The sequence below is a fragment of the Sceloporus occidentalis genome, unplaced genomic scaffold (assembly GCF_023333645.1).
Source record: "Sceloporus occidentalis isolate IW3139 unplaced genomic scaffold, rSceOcc1.0.p SCAF_140, whole genome shotgun sequence".
NCBI classification, from domain to species: Eukaryota; Metazoa; Chordata; class Lepidosauria; order Squamata; family Phrynosomatidae; genus Sceloporus; species Sceloporus occidentalis.
In genome coordinates, this window is record NW_028317120.1 from 528,099 (window position 1) to 549,477 (window position 21,379).

At 41.2% G+C, this 21,379-nt stretch overlaps 1 protein-coding gene across 1 annotated transcript; it reads right to left on the minus strand.

The window, feature by feature from the left end:
• Positions 1–9,718: 9,718 nt before the first annotated feature.
• LOC149281005 (vomeronasal type-2 receptor 26-like) lies at positions 9,719–20,718 on the minus strand. Its single transcript, XM_089499820.1, has 5 exons — positions 20,453–20,718; positions 18,969–19,260; positions 18,146–18,373; positions 14,082–14,205; positions 9,719–10,644 (listed from the first exon to the last, which is right to left on the minus strand). The coding sequence occupies exons 1-5, from the start codon at positions 20,716–20,718 to the stop codon at positions 9,719–9,721; spliced, it is 1,836 nt and encodes a 611-aa protein (XP_089355946.1).
• Positions 20,719–21,379: the final 661 nt, after the last annotated feature.

The window sequence follows — 21,379 nt, forward strand, 5'->3', positions numbered from 1 at the left end:
ATGAACGCACAATCCTAAAGTTATATACGCAGGGCAAGGCTTAACAAACGAGCAGATGATCACATTCTGTAGAAATCTCCTACCTGGGGGAATCCGTATAAATTCATTATGTTCGCAATGTGTAAGGATGTTTGTGAAGACAGGTCGCCAATAACTCCAACCAGTTTGCTATATTTCCTACATGAGTAATTAGGGACGGTTTTAATGGGTCCAGATAGTATGTGTAACACATTGTCTACAGCCTTGTTCACATGTCCACAGGAATCAAGGACATGGTATCCCAGAGTCACATTGGGCAAAATATACGAATTACTGTTTATCTCATCAACGGCAAAAACGAAAGCCAAGAGATGTCTGTAGAACTGAGGATTAGGTCTGTGAAAAGTCAGAATGTTAAATTATATTTACGATGTCAGGAGGTCACTTTCTGTTTGTGCTCCACTCTCCATCTAAATGCCACTAATGAGGAGGTTAACAAGTCAGTCCAGCAAGGAGGCTACAAGGAAGGAGAAAGAGAAACTTGGATGGACCGCTTCAATCTATACTCCACCATCCTTTACAAATTGCTGCCATCCGCTTATGCTTATTTTTTTAAGAACCCCTGCTCCCTTTAACCTTCACTACCATTTCTCTCTCACTCCCATCTCCATCATTCTCAAGGTTTCGCCTTAAGCATCTTCCCTCTACACCCAATTCCTAGCAGACAAATCTGCTCTTTTATATAGATGGTTATACCGTTACGTCCATCTACTCTCTACTACGCCTTAGTCTGTAAACTCTACAGGGGAGAGACCTCCTTTCTTAAGATATTCATATGTATTCTGTTATTCTCTTGTTATCAATCTGTAAATTCTGAGCACACCTGTTAGCACCTAATAAAACTAATACAAAAATGTAGCTGTGATGTGCAGCAAAAAGTTGTTGAGCTTCACAGAATAGGAAGTGACTAAAAGAAAATGGCAAAAGCATTGAAAATTCTCATTCCCACCATCAGGTAAATAATTAAGAAGTTCTCATCATCTGGAAATGTTGTGAATCAACCTGGAGCAGGTCATGTCTATATTGGCTCAATGCACTGTGAAGAGGATGGTTCGAGTGGCCAAAAAATCTCCAAAGATCAATGCTGGAGAATTGCATAAGTTAGTTGCATCTTGGGGTCAGAAAGTCTCCAAAACTGCGATCTGATGCCAGCATCATCATAAATTATTTGGAAGGATTTCAAGAAAAAAATCCTTGATTCTCATCCAGAATAAAACCTCAACAGATATTAAGTGAACACCTGACTGCCTCTGCCAGCAAGCTATAACTAGGCTGTGGTTGGATCTAGCAGGATAATTATCCAAAACATACATCAAAATCAACACAACATGGTTTACTGACCATCTTGGTCATCCCAGTTCCCTGACTTAAACGCAAGCGTGTTGACCTCGAAATTTGATGAGGTCTGGAATGCAGTATTCTGTATGCAGGAATGGACTCTGGTTCCTTGCTATGTATTTCTGCAATCTCATCAGGCATTATAGGAAACGAGTAAGAGCTGTTATCTTGGCAAAGGGAGGTAGCACAAAGTATTGACTAAACGGGTGACAATAACTGTGCCACATATACTTAACAATGCTGTTTTTTTGGTTTTATTTTTTTCTTGAAACCAGTGTTGGCAATTGTTTGATATCCACGAAAGCTTTGTATTTTTTGAAGGAAAATGGTTTTACACTAAAAACAATTTTCACATTATTATTTGCACATATTTACCAAGGGTGCTAATATTAATGGAGGGCACTGTATGTTTAGAGGAAGTAACTGACCTTTATACATAAACCTTAATAATAGAGAACCCAATAATATCTGATATAAACAGGAAAATGACTTACAAAAAGCAAAAGTAAATTGATCCCGGTATAATTCTGTCATATATCTCCATCATCTCGGATCTCACTGTTAAAATGCCGCCGATAATGATGTGTCCATCCTGGACATATTTGGGTTGAAATAAAGTTCTTCTGTGAGTAAGATGACATCCAGCTCCTTGAGAATTTGGTGCCACCGAGATAGACAGGCAGGAGATCACTGCAAATAGGGCAGATCTGGCAGCCATCAGAAAGCCTTTCATTTGCCCCATTAAATGAACCTCTAACAAGCTCGGAGTTCTGCAGCTGGCCGTGTGAGGTCATGGATTCAGACGTCTTGTATTTACCAAGTGTTTCTGATGGCTGAACGAGTTACACATTTTATATTTTCTGCAAGGAGTTAGAGAGGCCCTGGAGATATGAGTTCACAGCAAATATAAACCATACGCTGCGGAATTGTTTGGTATGAAATAGAAATTAAATGGCTTTTGCCTTTGTTTAGATTCTGGTCCTCAAGAGAAGGAGTTCATAACGACAAGTAAAATAATAATGGTTTTAATTAAAATATAACTATTGCTCTAAACCCTATTTTATACTTAAAAAACTGACCAGAATGAAGAACAGAACATGTGAAAGTTCTGTAAAGTCATTCTAAAGCATGTTTTCACAATTATAGCGACCAACAGAATATTCTCTTAATGTAACCATACGGTATAACCGGAATGAATAAATATGAATGTTAGGTTTAAGAATTGATCTCGGGGTGCAATGCTATTTAGTGGGCATCAATCTTTAATTCATGTTTACCCTACATTTTTATGGACTCTCAGTGGCATTGTGTAAGAGTTGTTTATATTAATAGAAATTTACACGTTGGGAGTGTTGTTGGTTTACACATAATTTATTAAAATTTAAACACAGGGAATATGTCATTTCTGTTAGTTGCTTGATTAAAGGAAGAATTTCCCTTTCATTATATAAATTAATATTTCTTAAAAGATTTACAGATAAAAGGATCAGCTTTTATATTGCTTTAAGCAATCAGTCCCTTACAAAAAATTACTGCAGTTTTTTCTGAAGTAATACTGCAGTTTTTTGGACATGAAAAAACTGCAATACTAAACTTTTACTGCAGTATTACTGCACATTTACTGCACTTTTTTTTATATTGCAAACCTACAGTTGTACTTCAATGTACTGCAGCTTTATTGCATTTGTTCTTCTTTACAAAAATAACTGCAGTAAAACTGCAGTACAGTGAAGTACAAATGCAGCAAAACTGCAGTAAATGTGCAGTAATACTGCAGTAAAAGTGCAGTATTGCAGTTTTTTCATGTCCAAAAAAACTGCAGTATTACTTCAGAAAAACTGCAGTAATTTTTTCGTAAGGGGCGTGGTCCAGAACATCAGGACACAGACTAGGTGTAGAGTTTTTCCTTAAGTTGAATACCATTCCCCTCAGTCTTTACAATACACATGAAAGTATTTACACAGTGTCCCTTACAGTTGGATTTACATTTAAGTTTGTAAATGTGAGGTAATTAAAATGTAGGTAATCTCATGTGCCTGTTGTGGAGGTGGTGTATAAGTGCAATGGCCACTTACTAGTCCCTCTCTCTCATACTCGCCAGAAGCTTCCTTCTGAGCAGACATCAAGAGCCTTCCCTCCAACAGCCACAGTGTACCCAAGCAAGGACTGTGATGCTTCAGCAGTCCTACTGGCTCCCCTTGTACTAGGAAAAACTTTACTGCCCTGACAGGGTCAGCACAGACACCTGGCTCAAGGTAATCAAGGGAAACAATTACCACCAGCCTCCAAGAGCCTTTCAATAGACTGGGGGTGAGTTATGACCAGCATGCATCACACTATATGTAAAATGCAATATGCAGATCCTATGCAATTTATGCAACCAACACCAACTTACACAATCATGCCATCAGAACCAATAATATTGGTCAGACAGGAGGAAAACAGGGCTTTAAAGAGCTTTGGCCTCTTGGCCAAGTTTAAGTATAGGCTCCTGTCTCTCATTTCCTAACGGAAATGAGAGACAGCAAAGGTGTGGTGCGACAGGGGAAGAAGGAGGTCCAGAAAGTGGTCGTCGACTACTATCGAGATCTCTACTCCCCCAAATACACAGACCCGGAGGCTGCTGAACGGTTCCTATCAAGTATCACTAACACCATTGATCCCGCAGGTCGTGCAGCCATGGACGCCCCCTTGACGCTGGAGGAGCTGCACTCTGCCGCCAAATCCTTCAGGAAGGGCAGGACACCGGGCAGTGACGGTCTCCCAGCCGAGTTGTATCACAACGCTGTGGGACCTCATCGGCCTGTACGAGGAGATGGTGGTGGAGGGCAGGATGCCCCCCACGCTGAGAGAGGGAATGATCACAATCCTGTATAAGCGGAAGGGGGAGAGATGCTGTTACAGGGTCACCGTAGGCTGGGTACCCCTGTTTGAGGGCTGAAGAATCACCAGTCAGTCCCTCATACGGATAGCACTCAGCTATCCACGGATCAGTCAGACCACCATTCGTAGTAAACCAAGAAGAACTCTCTTTATTACAAACACACAGAACTTTATACAATCTCAATGCAATGTGTACCGAACTCAACCCCCAATCTCATCAGCCATACCCCATCACAAATCCCATCAGTATACAGGGGATGTATCAGGTGAGGGGATTACAGAATACAATGGGTTCCCCCACCTGTGTTATCCCCCCTGTAGTGCGGGTGCCGTCTGGGCAGACAGGGCTGTGCTGGTTGATTAAGAGCCCCAGCCAGATTACAGGATTGTTCCTTTGAAGGCTGGAGCTGCAGCCACATTCAGTCTCCGGGCCGGTTACACAATAAAACGTCTTATAAAATATTACCGGGTCACGGTATACGGAACTGGACACAAAAGTGCTCCATGACCCGGCTAAACTTCATATGACATATGAGCCAGCTAGCCTGGCCCTGTCACAGATGCGACCTGAAAAATTGGTGTCCCATCTCTCTCCTGAACGTGGACTACAAGATCCTCGCCAAGGTACTAGCCACCAGGTTGAAGAAAGTCATCGGGCAGATCGTCCACCCCGACCAGACCTGCAGCATCCCAGGGCGCCGGATCACGGACAGCCTGGCCCTCATCAGGGACACGATCTACTACATCAAGGACCGCAACGTCCGTGCCGCTCTGGTCACCCTAGACCAAGAGAAGGCATTTGATCGACTGTCTCATGGTTTTATGGGTCAGGTACTGCGGAGGTTTGGGCTGGGGGAGATGTTCTGTTCTTACGCTAACCTGATGTACCTTGATATCCGCAGCTCGGTGCTGGTGAACAGCTGGAAGACTGACCCCTTCCCTGTCCTCTCTGGGGTCAGACAAGGCTGCCCTCTCTCACCTCTTCTTTTTGTCTGTTGCATAGAGCTCTTCGCCGAGTGCATCAGACGGAATCCAGAGATCAGAGGGATCACTGCGCCGGGCAGAGACAAGAAGGAGATAAAGTGCTCGCTCTACATGGACGACGTGATCATCTTCTGCGCGGATCGCCGGTCGGTGAGAGCGCTCGTCCAGAAGTGCGAGGACTTCAGCCGAGCTTCAGGCGCAAAGGTCACCTGCGGGACGTCGGAGACCATGCTGTTCGGGCAGTGGGATCTGACTTCTGAGCCGATCCCGTTTCCCGTCAAAACCGACTTCCTAAAGATCCTGGGAGTCTGGTTCGGTAGAGACGGCGCGGCCCTGAAAAGCTGGGAGGAGAGACTCAACAAAGTAAAGCAGAAATTTGGGCTGTGGAGCCTCAGAGACCTTACCATCGAAGGGAAAGTGCTGGTGCTGCGCAACGAGATTCTTCCCGTGCTGCAGTACGTGGCTCAGGCCTGGCCCTTGCTGGTCACCATTCACCGAGCCATCAACCGAGCAGTTTTCCACTTCATCTGGGGCTTCAAAATGGACAGAGTAAAGCGCGCAGTGATGTACAAGGAACCCGGCAAGGGAGGCAAAGGAGTGCCTGACATCCTTACCATGCTGAGGACCTTCTTTGTGTGCAACTGCGTGCGCAGGACTCTCAGAGACGTAGTGAAAGGCTCTGCTGGAAACTCAATGTCTCGCTTCTTCCTGCTGCCCCTGTGGAGGCAGCTCAAGTGGGAAAAGTGGGACAGCTCCGTCCCTTACAATTGGACCATGCCCTGGTTCTACTCGGACATGGGCAAATTTGTAAGGGAGCACCAACTGGAAGGAGTTAAACCAGACTTGTGGTTACCCCGTGTGATCCACAAGCTCATCAGAGCCAAAGACACTATCGAGAACATCCCAGGGCTCCCCGACGCCACAGCCAAGACAGTCTGGGCTAACGTGTCGTCGAGCAGGCTAACCAACAGGCATAAAGACATGGCATGAATGGCCATTCAGGGAGGCCTCCCCCTAAGGACATTTATGCATGCCAGGGGGCTGTGCAGATATAGACACTGCCCACAGTGCATTGTGGAGGAGGAGACTTCCCTTCACTTGTTCTGGCAGTGCCCGTTTGCACAGGCCTTGTTCAGAGCCCTGGAGCTGGATCTCAAGGACTCTATCGAGAGAAAGTACCTGTCCTACCATTCGGTACTTTACGGACTTTTTCCAGGAACACACACGGAGAGCGCCATTGAGGATGCTTGGCGTCTCATGTGCTGTGTAAAGGACGCTCTATGGTTTGCCAGGAACCGCCTGGTGCTGAGGAGGGAGCAGGTCACAGTCCGTGACTGCCGCAGGCTTATCCACAGCCTGCTGAGAGACTACTCTCTCAAGGACAGTCTAGAGGCTGAAGACTAGCCCCATTCTCCTCGGCCCCCTTTCCCCCCCATCTCCCCAGGTTATGTTCCACTAAAGTGCTAACCATATGTGCCATGTCTGGGAATGTAATTGTACACTGCTTCTACTGAGCTTTCTGTAAACTGAAGTCATACTGTAACGTGTATTGTCCTGCGCTGCGTCGCAGTACCGCTTATCGTCTATCTGTACCAATATTACTGATCTATGTATTCCTGCTAAAACAGGTTGATGTCTGTTTAATCATAATCAGTTTTGTATAATAAACTTAAATACAAAAAAAAAGTGTAGTCTCCTTTTGAATGGGGGGGGGGGATACACTGATCCTCTGGCCTTAGGGCTGGGAAAGCAATGGAGCCTGATGTGCTGATTTGTCCCGGCAGAAATGCTGGAGTCACTGTGTGCTATATTGCACGTCACTGCACACAGTGAGCACGCAATCTCACTGGCGGTCTTCCTGCACTTCCTTTTCCACTCGTGCCATCAGGTCTTGGGGTTAAGATGATTTATTTTTGAACCTGGCAGGCCAGCAATGGTCTGTCCTTAAATTATTTTTCTTTAATTTATGTATCACTTTGTTTTTCACGAGTGCCAATTCATTTCCCCTTTATTGATTTCACGGCTTTTGGAATTCACGGTGAGGCCCTCACTATGATTTGGCACACGATTTTGTCACCTTTGTTTTTGGACACTGTTTTCTTTTTAGAGGCAGTGAAGCCTGGACTTTGCTGGAGGAGGATTGGGAGCCTTCTGGCCCTTCCTCTCTTCAAAGAAGGCCAGCAAAGGAGCCTCACCTTTTGGGGTGAGATTCAAGATCCAACCCTCCCATGGGGGGGGGGGGTATTTTGGGTTCCCAGTGAGGGAACTCAGTATCGTATTCTGGCTTCTGCTGCCCACGGCACAGTTGTAGCACCCAGGAGCACGCACCTTGGGCTCAAAAAAAAAATAAAAAAAATGCGGGGGGGGCAGCATTTTAAACTTCGCCCCAGACGGCATTATGTCTTGGGCCGGCACTGTTTCTGTGGTTGCTGAATTCTTTGTGGTTGGTAGATGTGCGGCTACTCTGGACTTTATTCATAATTTCATTATGAAGCAGTCTTCTGTTTAATGGTGCAGAAGAACATAAACAACAGTTTTCTCTCCAAAGTGGGTACTTTCTTATAGGGTGGACTATTTCAGCACTGGTTTTTCTCAGTCCCTGAGCTCACTGTACCTAAAGGGCTAGAAGCCACACCACACTGATGAAGCCTCTAGGGGGGCCCTGCTGACCCCTTCTTCCTATCTCCCGTGACGGTTTAAAATAGGTTAGAAAAGGCCCTTCCAACCTGGACTGCACTGATCCAGGTTTGAAGGGACCTTCTAAACTATTTAGAATCGGCATGGGGAGACAGAAGTGTATCGGGGTCATGTGACTTAACATGACCTCACGGTGAAACAGGCTGCTTGCATCGTGTGTGCGAGCAACATGGGAGGAAGGGAGGAAGGGAGGAAGGGAGGAAGGGAGGAAGGGAGGAAGGGAGGAAGGGAGGAAGGGAGGAAGGGAGGAAGGGAGGAAGGGAGGAAGGGAGGAAGGGAGGAAGGGAGGAAGGGAGGGAGGATGGATTAACTAGTGTGTGTGTTTCAGCATGTATATGTGCCTGTGTGAGACCAGTTGTGAGGGGGCAATGATGGCATAACCAGCTGTTGAAGTTGGGGAGCCCTGGGAAATTTTGCACTGGGGCCTTGTGGTTTCTAGTTAAGCCCCTGGGTTGAGATGTACATCTGTGGTTACTGTATTCCTTGTACAGTCAAGGCTTCCCACGTATTTTGCATCTGCACTCCTGATGAATGGGACCAGTCTGATATGCTAATTGCAAGTATTTGTCTGTAATAATGCAGGACAGCGGAAAAAAAGGGCTGATGCTCTTTCTGTATAGGTACCTACCTATAGGACAGGCTATTTCAACACTGTCAGTCATCGATCTGAGATGAGGCGCCCATGTTGATTTTCTCGCCTTAGATTATTAAAGGTATGCCCAGACATCCAGGAAAACATCAGGGACAGATTGATATTCTGGAAAAGACACAGGGATTGGACTTCAGAGGACTGGGGTAAAGTCATTTTCTCTGATGAATCCCCTTTCCAAATGTTTGGGGTATCCAGATACGAATTTACTATTGATGTATATATGAAATTATGAATGTTTTAGGATACTCATAGGTGCATCCATTAACCTGACAGCGATGACAGTAGCGGTTTCATCTCTGTGGCTTCACTTTGACCTCCATTGAGCTGAATCCTTCAACTGTGCTACAAACTCTGCAGTTAGTGAATACACCCCATACAGGCTGCACAATATACAATCATACATGTACTCAGCATAACATACCATGTATACTAGGCTTTACTACTATTTTACGTTTAATTAATGTGATAAGCTCGGGGGAGGGGAATTATATATTATTTGGAACAGTTGAAACAGGAATATATATATATATATGGGGTATATATATATATAATTTAAGGGGTAGTAGAAGCATTATTAAACACTCATCTACAGACACCAGACAAGCCAGAAGGCTTGTTTTTCCCTCAGAAATTTCATGGTGCTGCCACAACCACAAGGGATTCTGGGTAGGCGCATGCAAATAAAATCAATATATATCGCCTCTATATCCACTTTATACATGGATCCCTTGAAAGTAATTGCCCACTGTAGAAGACAGCCTTTAGACAAAACTCGGGCAGAGGTGCAATAGCACAGCGGGCAATTACTTTCAATAAATAAAGACGGCTTTATTTATTTATTTTTGCGATAGCCCATTTCTTTAGTGGCTCTGAATGGGCCCCAAAACTGTAAATTATTAGTTTTTACCCTATGTTCCTATGTGTACTCTAGTATGTATACTGCACCACTGCAGCAGGAGAAAGGTCTACATCTCAGCAATACTGATATAACCTACTTAAAATCCATTAACCATAGCCATCATCACAGCATATCCCAATTTATGCTTGGCACATGAAGGATTTTCTAGTTGCTGGCATAGGTAAGACATACTGTATACTAATAACATGGTAATAGAGACCAAAATGTCATGTTACCAGCTGAACATTTTTAGTTTTGCTCCCTAGAAAGTATAATTTAGTATTCTTCTTAGGTCGAAACAGAATTATGTAACATTTGGGGAAAAATATACACATCAAAAGTCCAGCACTGGAGGCCAATATGGCAAAAATCTCTACGGTCACCATGTTCTTTCCTTTGGTGCTCAGATAGGCCGGGATCATCGCAATCCAAACGCTGCAGAACACCAGCATGCTGAAGGTGATGTACTTGGCCTCATTAAACCTGTCCGGTAATGACCTGGCTAAAAAAGCTATAATAAAACTAACAGCTGCAAGAAGCCCCAAATAACCCAGGACACAGTAGAAGGCGATAACCGAGCCCTCATTGCACTGAACGATGATCTTTCCCTGATAAGAATGTTTGTCCAGCTCCTGGAATGGAGGAGAAACAGCTAACCAACAAATATTAATTATCAATTGAATGGATGAGCACAACAGTACTATGGAATTAGAGACCTTTGTGCTGACCCAGTTTGCCCAGGAGCTGCCAGGTTTGGTGGCTTTGAAAACAATATAGATCATTATTGTTTTGCCCAGAACAGAAGACACGGCTATTGAGAAGAAGATTCCAAAAGCAGTTTGTCGCAGCATGCAGGTTACATCCGCAGGACGACCAAGGAACAGAAACACACAGAGAAAGCTCAGCAGGAGGGAAACCAGGAGAAGGAAGCTGATGTTCTTGTTATTGGCCTTTACAACAGGTGTGTCTCTGTAGACAGTGAAGATTATTAGTATAACAAGCGTTAACACACAAAGAAGAACCGAGGAACATGATAAAACAATAGAAATAGCATCATTGGTGTATGATAGAAACTCCACCAGTTTTGGAATGCACTTTTCTTTCGTCTCATTGGACCACTCAGTATCTGGACATTTCATGCAGTTTTCACTATCTGAAAAATAACAAAAAAATTAAATTTTAGAGAAAAAAAGCATCTATTTCAGATGAGTTTCAGTTTAAAACATATATATATATATATATATATATATATATATATATATATACATACATACAAAGATTCAAAATGTACTTAATAAATGTACTTAATATTGTGCGTTCTCATTTAAAAAATAAAATAAAAAGGAATTTCACAAGGTTTTGTGGAACATACCTAGTCTGAGGTGACAATAAGATCATTAGATCAAGGAGGGGATTGCAAATAAAAGGTGGAGAAAATGGAATTGTCAAAAAAGAAACTTGCGGTGGGTATTGAGTGTCTCAGTATGTGACGCAGGGTCTGTGAGAGAGTTTGTACTAGACTTGGGCACCAGGGGGCTCTTCGTGTTCGTCTTCGTGCTCGTCTTCGTCAAAAAAAAAATCTTTGTATTCCGCGAATATTCGCCCGTTCCTGTCTTCTCTTCGGGCGAATATTCGTTTTTTCTTCGTTTTTTTCCGGTTAAGGGGTTAATACGGGGTTAACGCGTACCGCAGCAGCTCTGCTGCAACTCTATTGGTCGCCAGCAGGGGGCCTCCTGCTGGGGACCAATGAGCTCACTACCATATATAGCTAATATATTCTCGGGCAGAATATTATTCTACTCAGAGTAAAACCAACAGAGGGCAGCATTCTGTCCGAAGATATATTAGCCATATGTGACAGTGTGTTCATTTTCATCTATTAATTATTTAAATAAAATATATCCCCATGATCCGCTGGTCTCACCGCTGCAACAGTTAAATGTCCGCACTCGCGGACATTAATTCTGTCGAACTTGCAAACTCTTTTTTTCTATTTATTTTGGGGGTTTTTTTGTATTAAACCATTACACGAAAGGATCATGGGAATATATTTTATTTGAATAAATGCAAATGAGCACACTGCCACATATGGCTAATATATGTTCGGACAGAATGCTGCCCTCTGTTGGTTTTACATTAAGTAGCATAATAACTGGATTTCTTTCAAGCATATGGAACAATGCTACTTAATGTAAACCCAACAGCGGGCAGCATTCTGTCCGAACATATACTAGCCATCTGTGGCAGTGAGCTCATTTGCATTTATTCAAATAAAATACATTCCCATGATGCTTTCGTCTAACAGTTTAATACAAAAAAACCCCAAAATAAATAGAAAAAAAGAGTTTGCAAGTTCGACAGAATTAATGTCCGCGAGTGCGGACATTTAACTCTTGCAGCGGGGAGACCAGCGGATCATGGGGATATATTTTATTTAAATAATTAATAAATGAAAATGAACACACTGCCACATATGGCTAATATAGCTTCGGACAGAATGCTGCCCTCTGTTGGTTTTACACCGAGTAGCATAATAACTTTGGATTTCAAGCATATGCTACTTAATTTAAAACCAACAGAGGGCAGCATTGTGTCCGAAGTTATAGTAAGTTATTTATTCTAAGTTAAATGTCCGTACCGGCGACTTTGTTGTTCGCTGGCACTGACATTTAACTGACACAGGGGGGAGACCACTGGTGTCTCTGCTGTGTCAGTTAAATGTCCGTACCAGCGACTTTGTTGGTCGCTGGCACGGACTTTTAACTGTTGCAGCAGGGTCCCAGGTTGATTTTTTTTTTCTGCCTAGCAACTAGTGGTAAGGGGCCGTGCGAGTGAGCCTATTGGTCGCTTGCACAGCCCTTTACCCTACGGATTTCTGCTCCCGTTATCCAACGCAGCATCGCAGGGGTTAACGGGAGCGGAAATCCCGCGATGCTGTGAAGATAAGGTAAGTTAGATGGGGAAGGGACCGGGGAGAATAGTAGACGAAGGCGAAGATTCTTCGTGTGTGAGTCTTCGTCTTCGCCTACGTTTTACCGGCACTGTCTTCTCTTCTTCATGTCTTCGGAACGAACACGAAAACGCACTCTTCATGTTCGCCCGAAGACGAATGCACAAGTCTAGTTTGTACATGGTAAAAAATGGCTAGGATTCAACCAGTACACCATTTGAGTTACGGCACTTGCTACCATGCAAACAAATAGGAAAAGTAAAGGACAGATCATGCTGTCAGCTAATCTTACATCATGCAGTGATTGTGACATCACAGGTAACCCCTCACTTTCAAACTTCCCACTTCCAATAAAATAATTGAAGAAACAATATAAAACACACATGGCTTTCAATTAGTGACAAGGTAAATTTTACACATGTTTTGCAGGGTTTGCCCTAAACTAGATGTCTATGAATAGCTTAACCCTTTGATGCCCCTTGATGAGGTAATGATATATCTATAAAAGAGATGACAAGAATTGTACATTTCCAGAATTGTGGTCAATTCGGCGATTCATATGAAGCCACAAAACCGATGACAAATCCCCCACAAATTTTTAATGAAAATTCAGAGCTTTTAGTTTTGTTTTCCTCAGAAATTTGTGGGCCCACATTCACTCACTCTCTCACACTCTCACTCATTCTCTTTCACTTTCTCTCTCACACTCTTTAAATGTTTCTCTACCTTCTCTGCTGACCACCTCCACTTCTGCATCATCTTCTTCATCTTCTATGTTTTATCTTCTCCCTTTTCTCTCTTCCCTTCTATTTTCAATCTGCTATCTTTGTCCTCATCCTTCACCTGAAGTTCTGCCAATTTGGCGGAGGTTTACCTTGGAAGTTATATCCATGAAGATGCGGACGAAGAGAGAAGAACACAGAAGGGGCACTGCCAGACACAGACGCTGAAGTGGTCGGCAGAGAAGGTAGGGTGACATTTAAAGCGTGTGAGAGAGCAGGAGTGAAAGAACCCATGGACTTGATAATTTTTTGCTGCATTTTCATCTGTTTCGTGAGAGCCTGGCTCTGAATCAACAAAATATGCAAATTTTGTTAAATTTGGAATTCATATGAATTTGAATGCACAAGTCTAAAAAAACTGCTGAATATAATTAATTGATAGCCAGAGTCACGCCAATTTTACTGACATACCAACAAAGATTGTTAAGTTGCAAGTACATCCAGAGCATTGTTGCAAATATCAAGTAACATGAATGAGACAGAACCTGTGCCCAGCGATACTGTGATTTAAGTAGCATAGATATCATGTTGATTTGGCACCCTTAGGTTTCACTTTGAAACAAAGGCTAATTTCTGGTATGTTTAAGTTTTGCAATAATCAGGGTCAGACTTTAAGGAATATATTTTTGTCAACCAGTAATTAGTCAGGGGAAAATTGTATGTACATCAAAAAAACCAGTCAAGTAAAACACTTTTGATGTGGTAGAATTATTATTATCGAGTCCACTGTCCCTGTGGTACCACAGGCTTTATTTTCTAGTGAATGTATAAGTAGCAATTGGTATTGGGAGCTTCCCCAATGAAGTTTACCTAAAACAGTCCAAGGATTTTACTGATATAGAATGAGTTGAGCGTTACCAGATCTATTGGATATCTCTCCCTCTGAGCACCGGACACAGTCGTAGCAACAGGTTTGTGTTCCTGGTCTTAAGACTTTTCTGTATCCTGGCAAACAATTCTCTGAACACTGAGACCTTGGAGTCTATGAAAAGGGAAAATAAAAAAAAGATTATTCTAATTATTTATATTAAAAACTCTAATACCACTTTTCTAGTAATTCACATATAATATATGTTCATGGTACGACTAAACATTCTGTTGCCACTGTAGTTGTTATGGAAATTGGGACATACCAGTACTGAGGAAACAAATTTCTATATCCCAACTCCATGGCTAAACTGCTGAAAAGTAAACCAGTTGGGAAAAGAGTGGATAACGAGAGCTTGGTGAGACAGCATGAGGGAAGGCCCCCCTGCTGAGTTCAATACACCTGAACTAAGGATGTTTTAGACAACTAATTTGTTTCCTGCCTTTTCGTTTCTCTCACATTTTCATTCTCATTCATGCACTCTGAATGTCCCCATACCATCTCTACTGACCATCTCGCAGCTCTGCTTCTTCACCAACATTCTTTTTCTCTTCTTCCTTCAGCTGTCTTTATCTCCACAGACATGTCCTCCAATTAGGGGAGAGGATATCACCGATCCACCATTTTTGCGGATATTCACTTTGAGATCATGTCCCCAGAGAAGCAGATGGAGAAAGAAGACATGAGAACAAGTTGGTGGAGAATGCAGGGAGACAGTGAGAGAGTGTGAAAGAGAGTGAATGAGAATGAAAGAATGTGAATGATAACGTGAAAGAGAACGTGAATGAGCCTATGAAATGCAAACAAAAATTTAAGCTTTTTGCTTTGTTGTCGTTCATTTCGTGAGGGGTTTTGGCTTGACATTTGTTTGAATTAAGAAAATATGCAAATTTTGTAGGAATCCTAATGCACAAATCTACTATAACCTTCCTTAACAAATACCAAAATAGCCTCTAAGTTCCATAGTGTCTGACATCCTGTTTGGGTCCCAACATTCAAGATGAGGCTGTTAGAGGTCAGCTGACACTGAAGGTCCCCACTGTGTCAAAGGAGATGCAGATATTAGACACAGACATCTTACCCTTCAGTCCCACTGGCAGGGCCACTACACCTGAACTCCAACAGGCACCATCTCAGTCCTACATAATATCCTAATAAATAAAGGGGCAGCTCTTTATGCAGATGAATTAGTCACGTGTGCTGCCATTTCCCCTTAGCACTGGGAGGGAGGTTCTGATCACACTGGGTTGCCAGGGAGAATGTAGCTGTCTGTTGCGTGTTATTTCATTGTATCGTAACTTTTTTGTAGTAAAATTACTTGTGCATTATAATGAACTTTGTCAATTAATAGTGCCGGGTAAAGAAAGGTAGAAAGGCTCTGTTGGCACTTGAAATGCTGTCTTCTATCTATGATAGATGGACATGTAAACTAGAGCACAAAGTCATTTGGCTACACACGCACAAACATATTCATATTATTATTCACGCTAATGTCATGACATATTTCAGATTATGAAGGATTCCCTCTACTATTCTCTTGCTTTGGCCATATGGAACATCACAGCTTAAAATAAAATGATTTCTTTATGGTTTAATATTGCTTTATTATTTCATTATATTTCTTAAATTAGTATTAGTTATCTTTTTAGATAAGTGTTTTTACTATTATTTATTTTATTAAAATTGAAAAAAAATATTGTACCATAAATATTATTTCTGCATGAATACTTGGAACGTAAACCAAACAAAAATATAAATGTTCTCACCTGATTATTATTATTCCTCCACGTTATTGATTCTGTATTTATAATCAGCTGCTGACCGTCCGGTGCGAACTCTCTGAAGCTTCCCACGTTTCTGATAAGGGTGGAGATGTTAGGTAGTCTTACCCAGTTAACAACAGAAAAGCAAAATCCAAACTCTTTAAGCTTCTCGTTGAAAAAGGAACCACCAGATTCCAAAAAATATTTGACCTTTTTTATATGGTGAAATATCTGTAAATTAAAACAAATTATTAACAAAGAGAGCGAGAAAGAAGGCAAAATAATATGGGCCCCGCACTCATATCACAAAAGCGAACATTCTCTAGAGACTTTCTTAGGAGACATGCAGCTACAGGAGCATTAAATAGCATATAGATATAAAAATAGGAACCCATGTAACAAAAGGTAAAGAAGCAGAGAGTAAATACCGTGTGAACCTTGCTGTGTTTAGGGTTACGGTTAAATGTGTCTACATCACCTTTATTTCACTTACTGTACGAGGAAGGGCTTTTGGTACTTTTTTGTTTACCATAAGTGTACCAACAGAGATATAACGCAGATTTCTATTGTTATTGTTATAGATTGTTTATATATGCATGTGTATTTTAAAAACCTGATACATGACATGATCAAAAGTAGGTGGACAAGTATTCATCACACCTGAATGAGCTTGTAGGACATCCCAATACAAAACAGTATTGTAGAATTACCCCCCCACACACACACTTTGTAGACTTTACAAGACAAAGTTTTTGGGGAGGTTTTCTACAAGATTTTGGAGTGTGTCTGGGGGAGTTTGTACCCATTCAGTCAAAAGAGCCCACGTTGAATGGGAAGGTCATGTTGGGGTGAAGGTCAGGGCTCTGCGCACAGGCCATTGGAGTTCCAAGCCAAAAATATGAAAAATAAACCCCAGACCATTAACCCTCTTCCACCAAACTTTACATTGTGCGTTCTCCTAGAATCCACCAAATCAACCACTCAAGAGAACTCTGGAACTTTATACCGCTCTTGGCAATGGCAACCAATTTAGTGATGCTCCCATCACACTATGCTCGTGCTGATGTTGCTTCCAAAGGCCATTTGAATTTTAAGGACAGTGCCACACACTTCAGCCATCGACATCCCAGTTCTGTTAGTGTGCGTGGTCTACAGCTTTCTAGCTGCGCTGTTACACCTAGATGCATCCACTCCACAATAACATTTACAGAAGGCTGGAGCAGATATGGCAGGGCAGGAATTTCACAAACCGATTATGGAAAAGATGGCACCCTATGACAGTGCCATGTTTAAAGTCACTGAGCTCTTAAAGTGTTTAAATCTACCAATGCTTGTCAATGGATACGGCCGCCTAAGGGCTTGATTTTATACATCTGTCAGCAACGAGTTTGGCTGAAACACCTAAACTCAATAATAAGGGGGGGGGGGGGTCTACATACAATATACAACCAAAACCATGTGGAGATCAATTCTTATTGAGTTTAGTACAGTTTATAACTGTAACAAAAAAGCATGAAAGAGAGAAAAATGTAATTGATGTTTTGAACTAATGGAGACAAGGTATGTAAAAATGTTAGGAAAGTTATTAGATTACATTGAGATTGTTAGTCTCACCAATTTCAAGTGTTAAATTAGTATTTTAGCTTCACCAGTTACTTTAGTATACATTCAATGGGCTCCATTAATTTTTCCGTTTAGGGGTTGAGTCTGAGCATCCATCATGTCGTACTCACCTGATGGTTATAACTATACTCCTTGAGATTTAAGTGCAAATAATGTAAGGCGTTAGCCATAGCGAGTACTGAATAAAACACATGAGATGATACTGCTGTATACACATAATTCTTAATAAATGCATATTTTTCTCCAGTGCAGTTATGCAGAGAGATCTTATAGAGCTTTGAATACATTTTATTCTTTTGTGAATTTTCTGACAAACAGTTAAAATCTGTTATCCAGATATCTTCAAGGAGTTTGTCCTTTGGGTAGTTTGAAGGATGGATATCAGGAAAGAAATCTCCGGTATCTGGTAACGGTGCCGGATAAAGGTCTACGACCAAGGTGCCGTTCAGGGCTTCAATATAGTAATCTGTGAGATAAAAATTGGAGGCCCAGGATGGAGGAAGGATCATTGTTTTATCAGTAAACATATTAGCAAAACCAATGATAATATCAAGAATCGCCAGACTGAAAGATCCACAAAGTATAATAACTTCAGCAGATGACTTTTGGACAATTTCTATTTTCCTCTTAATAATATGACGCATGCCATCTGATAAATTTATTTTTACGGTGTAAGCCATACAGATCCCGTGACTGGCCATATATTTTAGGAGCGCCTGTGTCTCTTTTTCCCCGTTGTCATCATCTGAAGTCAGAATTCCCACCCAAGTCCATCCAAAGTACTTCAGAAGCTGACATATAACTTTGAGGTGGATATGGTTGTTCTTCCATGTCTGGAAGAAGTGTGAATGAACACGTCTGTTATCGACCTCGTAGTCTGATGCTCCATAACTAATCTACAAAACATGAGTAATTACTGCGTTAGAAGACTTAAGTGCGTTCAAAAAAATCTTAAATGAGAAGGCAAACTATGCGTTATGGAGGATTCTTCTCATGTTTTGTTCTGTCCTAATTTCTTACCAGTTAAAATGAAATAGATATAGGAAAAATGTATATTTTGTTTTTAAACAAATTTGAAATATATATACTTAGAAACTAGAGAGAGACATCTTAGGGAGAGAGGATCACAGTTACATAAGAGAGAAAAAGGACTAAGAACGAGCCATACCACTGGGAAACACTCATTAAATAAAAATGCCTTCACCGTATTGGCCGACTGTACAAGTTTTAAAGCGGATATTATTTTTTTACTAAAAAGGTCTTAATATACTTTAACAGCTTGGTGCCTCTCCTGTCTCCCTTCTGTTCCTTTGACGAATGACTATCTTATGGTGGTAAATTGGCAAGAGTCCCCCCGAGAAATCTGTTGTCCCACCATTTTTAGAGACCTGCTGTTTAGCATTCTTTGCTCCCAATGCATCATATATCCTTGAGCATGGTTTTTGGGGTTTTTTTGAGTGTTTATTTTAAGGTTTTTTTTCTCTGACTCACCTGAGCGTATCCGTACATCCCCAGTACCTGCGCTATGGGGACTGTTGTTATCGCATGCTGATCCCCGATAAATCCGGCCACCCTGTTAGAATCCATACAGGAATAATTAGGGATTGTTTTCTTTGGTCCTGATAATATCTGAATGATGCTTTTCACAGCTTTACGGGCGTCTAAACACGAGTCGTATAAATGGTATCCCAGCGTGATATTTGGTAAAATATTTGGGTCCAGGTTCACATGCTCAATGGAGAAAAGAAAAAGTAGAATATTTATATAATCACGGGGATTAGGCCTGCAAAAAAAAGTTAAAAAAATCAGTTAGTAATACAATCTGAGAATTAATAATTAATTACAGCAATAGATTTTATAATCTATATAATATATAGTTATATATATATATAGTAACATATATTTTATGTAACTATATATATTTTTCAATGTTGGTCGAAACAAAAAGGCCAACTACAGACTTGGCAGTATTTTATATTTAATTTGAATGACTAGCTGGAAAATGTGGGTGAAAAGTCACGTTGGTAAAACTTACTGCTATTCTCTAGTCTTATTTCATAATTAATGCTTTAGTCATAGCTAATAAAACAATTTATGTTGATGTTGGATATTTGTCATTTTTTGTTTTTGCTTCTCTCTGTGACTTGAGCCTAGTATGGGGCCCAACCTCATCATGAGGTGGTGGGGGGGGGGACTTATTGAAAGGTAATTAGATTCTGATATAAATCTAGCTATAAAATTGGATGAAAATGGATGGGCCGCTAGTTGTCCTGGACACCCAGTTCCTCTTCCTTTCATTTAATATTTTCCTGAGATATATCATGAAAAAGGAGTCCACTGACCATACGGGAGCCCAGCCAAGCAACGATGTACAGATGGCACCAAGCTCCGGGCCTAGACAGAATATTTCATACCCTACACACTGTAGCATGTAACTGATAACCCGGATAATAATAATAACAATAATCTTCAGATTATGATACATTTAGAATAATAGTAATACAATTAATAAAGATAGAAAGAAAATAGAAAATGTCTGCAAAACAAATGGAGACATTTTATTCAGAAATGCGTGAAACGGTGTTTCTGTAAAAGAATTCTATCATTAAATAGATGAAGGAAGCGAAGTATTGAAATGTATTAATAAATATAATATATACAAATATTTAATATAATAAAACTCTGGTCTGAAAGTGACTTCTTACTGCTTTTATTTTATGATATCCGAGAATCCTGTTCTCGGATTTTTTCTCCTGCTTTAGCACAGCTAGAATCCCTAGAATTTCAATAACTGCTTTAGAACAGCATATACTCTGTCCATGAATAGGAGGAATAGAAGATACATTTAATACCACATACATCCCCATGTTGTTATTTTGTATAAACAGAAGAACATAATCGATAGCTGAATAGAAAAATAAACTAATTTTCCTTTCAACAATAACGGGCTTTTTTTCTAACCAAAACTGACCTACCTGACACAGAAGAGTATTTTCTGAGGTCTCTTTTTATAATCAATATTTACCACGTATGAATTTACCGTAAACACTGCCCCAATGATGATGTCTCCATCCTGGAAATAGTCGTAGTCCTCATATGATTGCACCAGTTGGAGGCTACAGGCTGGAGCCGGACTCTGGAACACAATTCTAGAGAAATACAGAAGGATCACGCAGAGAGGCACAACAGATTTCACTGCAGCTATAGACACGGTGCTCCTCCATAACGCGGTAAAGAGCATCGCCTTAGGATTTAGAGGACGAGGCACCACATAGAATAACAAAACCCTCCGCACGTGCGTCAATGTAAAGAAAGTGAGCCATCTCCTCTTCTTTTATACAGTTCTGTGTGATACATTTTGCTGGCTCCTGATATAGCAGCCTCTGTGGGTTGGGAAAACTATTCTGTCCTATTCCTCCTGCGTATTTCACAGATAAATGCAGTAACCTTACATTTCTCAGTCCCTAGCCGGGTTCAGCTGAACAGCACTTATTGGAACATGTTTGTAACTTGGAAAATATGAGATAATGTAAGGATACTTGTTACAAAAGATTATCAAGCTAAATAGATGATAGATGGACGTTGATAGGTATAGAAACATTTCCTGTAGTAATATATACTTTTATGAAGAATCTGGTACATTCTAGAAAAATAAAGTATAACAATTTCATATATATTTGATATTGATTAAAAGGACAGTTTAATGTAACTGACACCCTACTGAGAGAGGAAGAATGAATGTGTAAGTACCCTGTGAGTAACCTTAAACCTCTGAGAGAACTTTAATGTGCAATCTTCCTAAAATAAAAAATAAAACCACAGCAGCTGCAACTGGCCTCCTCCTCTGGTGATTCTGGCCACTGATGAATGGTGAATAAGTGTCAGGAAAGTGGTCTCATCGA